Genomic DNA, 6,000 nt, shown 5'->3' with positions numbered 1-6,000 from the left:
AAATAAACAAACAAAATCCATACTAGATCAAGACTAAATTAGTGTTTCCTGTACTGAACAAGGAAGTCTATCTATTTACAATTAAAAGCAATAAAACGTTGAAATCGTTACACAATAAATAGTTGTTGAAAACAGCAACTTGCCCTAAAAAAGATTCTACATATGTTTCGGTTTCTTATGACACCATCTTCAGGAGTAACATAATTATTTACATTCCTGTAATGCCGTCTATGCTTAGACTACCCAGAGTTACAAAACATCTGTCCAGTCCTTTTTTATTTCTAGACCTGGATCATATTACTTGTTCAATACGATGTCTTTGTTTTTTTTCGGTTTCGATAGTTTCTCTGATATTTAATTCAGTTATAAATTCTGCCTGTTTTATCAACTTAGTGTTACTCCAGTCTATAACATGAAATGTTTCCGCCACATGTTCTGCTAATACCGATTCATTTACTTTGTATTTTTCTACCGCGTTTTTATGTTCTTTAATCCTGAATTTTAAATTTCTACACGTTTGGCCAATGTAAATTCGACTACAATTTGATACAAGGAACTTTGTAAATCCCACATTTATCAATTTCTTCTATTCTGTCTTTTGTACTCGTGAGACTATTTAACTTACAACGCGGAAAAAATGTTACACTACATTCCATGTATTTCTTCATTATATTACATATTTTTGTAGATAAGCCTTGAACATAAGGCAAACAAACTCTCATGTTATCTACTTTACATGTTCCCTCTAATTTTGTACATGCTAATATTATTAATTTATTGATATGTTTATGATGCAATCTCTCAATAATTTTCGAATTTATATCAACTACTATTTATTGTGTAATGATTTTAACGTTGTGTTTCTTTTCATTGTAGATAGATGTTTTATCCAAGTGTCGTTTTAAATTATTTAAGGAAGTCAATATTGCTACTAGATTAGTTATTCCTGTACCGAACAAAAAAGTCAATATTGCAATTAGATTATTAGTATTTCCTGTACTGAACAAGAAAATCGGTATTGCTACTAGATTAATGTTTCCTGTACTGAAGGAGAAAATCAATATTGCTACTGGATTAGTGTTTCCTATACTGAACAAAAAAGTCAATATTGCTACTAGATTAGTGTTTCTTGTACTGAACAAGAAAGTCAATATTGCTACTAGATTAGTGTTTCTTGTACTGAACAAGAAAGTCAATATTGCTACTAGATTAGTATTTCCTGTATTGAACAAGAAAGTCAATATTGCTTTTTATGTTTTTTTTTATTTTCATTCAAGTTTGATACTCTGATCAAATGAGCATAAAATTTATACTTTAGACTAATGAAAGATTTTATAACTTTACCAATGTTTTTTTAACTACCACTAGGTGGAGATGACAGGCAACAGCATATACGAGTATATTCATCCAGCTGACCACGACGAAATGACAGCTATTTTAACCTTACATCCTCCGCTGCCTCAGCCCCACGTGTCTCAAGGTGGTCTGTACCACTCTTCTTACTAACCTAATTCTATTAAAAGTACATTGACTTAACTCGTACAGTACATTTGATTGTTTTATTTGTGAAGCAAGTAAACCGTCTATAAGTTTGTAACTTTGGAATATCAAAAGATAAACAAACCGTAATTAAAACAACAACAATAAAACATGGTTTCGCACCTTTCAGCTTGTTGTTACAAGCTTTTCTGGCTGTGGTTATCACTCATAAACATTTCATTATATCAATAGAAAAAAGTCTAAGGATATAGGTGATTTTTTAAATATTTTTCATATAAGGTGTAAGTGGGGATTTATTTACTCTCTGGTATTTGTAATATTATGTAATATGCGTTAAATGATTCAAATAAAGCTTTCTATAACACTATAGAATGCATAAAGTGATTTAACATCAAATACATTGTGACAATGTTCCCTTGAAAGTTCACCTGAATCATTTTCTTATCAGATTTCGAAGTGGACAGGTCATTTTTTATTCGGATGAAATGTGTACTGGCCAAGCGCAATGCTGGTTTGACCTCTGGTGGTTACAAGGTTTGTTTGTTTTTTTGTACAACCGTAATAAAGAGAATAAATGTTTAAGATATTATTTAGTGAAATTATTTCGACAACGTCAATTGTCTTGAGAGAGTTTCTTCAGTGCCATGTTAATGTTATGTATATTTATAATTCACATATTTCCTGGAGGTAAAAACAAAAAAAAACGTGAAAAAGTTTGATTTAATCTATTTATGAAGGAACGTCTGCTAATGGCAGTATTAATGTTGTTTTATTGAGGGGCAACTTTTGGTAGCAGTATTGCTGCTATTTTATTAAAGAACGTTTGTTGGTAGCAATACCGCTGCTGTTTTATTGAGGAACATCTGTTAGTAGCAATATTGTTACTTTTTATCGAGGGACGACTGTTGGTAGTAGTAATGTTACTGTTTTATTGAGGAACATCTGTTAGCAGCAGTATTGTTACTTTTTATTGAAGAACACCTGTTAGTAGCAGTATTGTTACTTTTTATTGAAGAACATCTGTCAGTAGCAGTACTGCGGGTGTTTTATTAAGGAACATCTGTTGGTAGCATTCCTTCTGTTTTATTGAGGAATATCTGTTGGTAGAAATAATGCTGCTGTTTTATTGAGGAACATTTGGTGGTAGCAATACTGCTGCTGTTTTATTGAGGAATATATGTTGGTAGAAATATTGCTGCTGTTTTATTGAGGAACATTTGGTGGTAGTAATGCTGCTGCTGTTTTATTAAGGAACTTCTACTGGCATCGTTTACTGGTAGAATAGTAGCGATGAATAAATTTACATTAACAGTTAACAGTTATTATGATTAAAAATTGTAATCGGTCTTGCTATGATGTAATATCACAGAAAAGTTTATTTTTGATATTTAACTTTTCTTTCTAACATCAGTATCGTGTGTTTTTTCTTTAGAATTTACTTTATACATACGTAGAACTACACTTCTTTATGTGTGTACATGTGAACATACAAATATATCAATAAGTTGTTTGGGTATTGAAATTAAATCCACGTTTCTATTCAACTAGGTAATCCATTGTAGCGGTTACCTAAAAGTCAAACATTATTCTATGGATGTGGCGCCCTACGACGGTTGTTATCAGAACATGGGATTGGTTGCCGTCGGTCATTCTCTACCGCCTAGTGCAATTACCGAAATCAAGATGTACAGCAATATGTTCATGTTCAGAGCTAGCCTCGACCTTAAGCTCATCTTCCTGGATGCGAGGTACTTCATCTTTTGTATTATTGTTATGTTCTTGTTCACAAATAATTTCAACTTTAAGCTCGTCTTTCTAAATACTGGGCGCTTTCTTTTTAGTATCAGGCACTTTATCTCTTATTAAATTCAACAACTGTTTGTTTTTTTCTTCAGCAACAACCCCATTTTCATATATCGGTACTTAGAAATAAATAAAAACCTTTAATAGTTTCAACATTATTGAAATTTTTAGGGTAAATTTTATAATTTTTGAATACATTCTCTCATTCTTCTAACAAATTATTCAAGTCCAGCCCTAGATAATCGGTCTTCACAAAAAAATCAGTTTGGTAGAACCACATTACAATACTTAGTTCTTCGTAAATGTGCACAAACTTTCTCGCCTGTAAGCTGTTCGGGTTAATTTCGGACGAATGGGCTAAAGGAATCTGATGCTGCTTTACGTGTTAGTCTAAACTAAGTTAAGTGTAGTTTTCCTTGTGATAACTAGTTTGGTGTCGGAAAATCATTTATTCAAGAAATGTTTTTTTTTCTTCTCTCTCATTTGTAGAGTGGCCCACCTTACAGGCTACGAACCACAAGATTTGATAGAGAAAACCTTGTATCACTATATACACGGGTCAGACTGTCTCAACATGCGGTATTCTCACCATACTCGTAAGTTAATAGCTTCATCTCGTGTATTTTATATCTTCTCTTTGAGCCGTGATTAACCTAGGGGTTAGAGTTCTTCAACTGTAAATCCGGGGTTCACGGCCCGTTGTTTTAAAGAATCCGATCTGTATTTTGGGGCCGTGGAAATTGTGACAGTCAAATATCGTTATTCGGTCCGACAATAGTAGCCAAACAGCTGTTGGTTGCTGGCTGCCCTTCCTTTAGTCTATCAGTTCAAAATTAGGGATGACTTTACACAAGTAGCCCATTGTGTAGCTTTGCAACAAGAAACCTATTAGATAATAATCAAACAGATTACCACAAGGTCATGTGGTTTTCTCACCATACTCATAAGTTAATGTTTTTATTTCACATATTTTATATCAATGAGTCGTACTGTCTCAACATGCGATATTGTCATTATACTCATAGATTAATATCCTCATCCTATCTGAGGAGTAATAATGGTTTTACTAGGTGAAATCTGTTAAGGAATTGCAATGATTTTGTTGGATTACATATAAGTCCACAAGTGACAATAAGTTCAATGGATAACACAGGCTGAAGAGAGACGATGTTTTTTTTTTGGATAATATAAGTTCGGGAGTGTTTGTTTGTTATTAAGCACAAAACTACATAATGGGCTAGCTGTGATCTTCTCACCACGGGTCTCGAAACCCGATTTTTAGCGTTATGGAAAGCAGATGTTCTGCTTCCTACAGTTATAAAGGCCCATCGCAGTACTTCTGTCAATGTCCAGTTCAGTTAGCAATTTCACTCTTCCTAGTTTTGAAACACTGACCATAAGGAGGCAACCTGTCGGCAGAACCTGTTACTATTTATTTATATACAAATATATATGTTATTAAGTTCCTTATTAATTAACTTATTTTACTTTAATTAATCTTTATTATCACCCAGTTCATGATGTAAGCAAGGAGAGATTGTGCTTTAAATATAAAGACGTGGAGATTAAGACTTTTAATCGCTGCTCGACACTATAGCAACAGGGCGAACAAACGTAAGCCTAATTTAGTATAGAATTGCGCTATCTAAGAAAATTGCTGCAAGTTGACAATTTTATTCTCTATGGAACTCGAAATTACTTAGAACATTTGTAAGAATTTAAGAAAAATATCAGTTGCGGCGTAAATCAAAACAAAAAATTCCGGAAGCTTAGCTTTCATTTTTATTTATTTTTTACTCTCCAACGCCCAGTCAACAACTTTAAGAGTGACAGTAACGTTGTTTAAAGAATAACACTGTTTTTGCTGGATGACGTAAAATTTGAGGAGTGTTAGATTAATGAGTGGCAGTTTTTTCATTGGATAAAGGGCTGAGGAGTGACAATAATTTTGTTGAATAACATAAGTTGTAATGACACAGTATTTTTTTGATGTTGTATGAGTTGAGGAGTGACAGTGTTTTTATTGGATAAAACAAGATAAGGAGTGGTAGTGTTTTATTGGATAACTTTGGTTGGAGAAATGAAAATGTTTTTGTTGTATGAAGAAAGCTTGAATAGTGGTAATATTTTGGAAAACATAAGTTGAGGAGTGATAATCTCTTTATTGAATAACATAAGCTGAAGAGTAAAAAACGTTGATTGAGAACATTAGTTGAGAAGTGACAATAATTTTATTAGATAGCGTTAGTTATGAAGGCACTGTTTTTGTTGGATTAAGTATAAATTGAGGAGTGATAGTATTTTGTTGAAAATAGGCTGAGAAGTGACGATTACTTTTACTGGATAATATTAGTTTAGGGATGACACTTTTTACAGCTGGGTTGACTGAAATAGTTAGGGTTAAGTGTCTTTCTCAAGGACACAACAGCAAGTTGCGAGCAAGCTTTCAATTCGCAGCCTTCCCGACTTCGAGTACAAAGCGCTAGCCAGTGGGCCATGCTGCCCCAATGGATTAATAGGCAGGAGGTGGGTTGACGACAGTCAAAGCGATTACACTATTAAAAGGGTTGGTTTTCTAATGAACTGTTCAATCTTGTTTGTTGAGCGGAACGACGTTTCACAAGAAACAAGACAGGGGCAGTCCGTTATAAATTAAAATCTACAGGTCTGCAATGTCTGAAATGTCAATGAAATAAA

The 6,000-nt window shown here is 33.4% G+C and overlaps 1 protein-coding gene across 1 annotated transcript in view; it reads left to right on the top strand.

Annotated features, from left to right (window-relative positions):
- Positions 1-6,000, top strand: part of LOC106467572 — a 35,955-nt gene that overhangs the window by 27,126 nt on the left and 2,829 nt on the right. The window contains exons 4-7 of the mRNA XM_022395769.1: positions 1,369-1,480; positions 1,949-2,034; positions 3,049-3,248; positions 3,793-3,899. Of these exons, the coding sequence (XP_022251477.1) occupies positions 1,369-1,480; positions 1,949-2,034; positions 3,049-3,248; positions 3,793-3,899 (505 nt within the window). The remainder of the gene's footprint in view (positions 1-1,368; positions 1,481-1,948; positions 2,035-3,048; positions 3,249-3,792; positions 3,900-6,000) is intronic.

The sequence above is a fragment of the Limulus polyphemus genome, unplaced genomic scaffold (assembly GCF_000517525.1).
Source record: "Limulus polyphemus unplaced genomic scaffold, Limulus_polyphemus-2.1.2 Scaffold2667, whole genome shotgun sequence".
In the NCBI taxonomy this organism is placed as follows: Eukaryota; Metazoa; Arthropoda; class Merostomata; order Xiphosura; family Limulidae; genus Limulus; species Limulus polyphemus.
The sequence above is the reverse complement of the archived record's forward strand: the minus strand, read 5'-3'. Positions and strand labels throughout refer to the sequence as shown.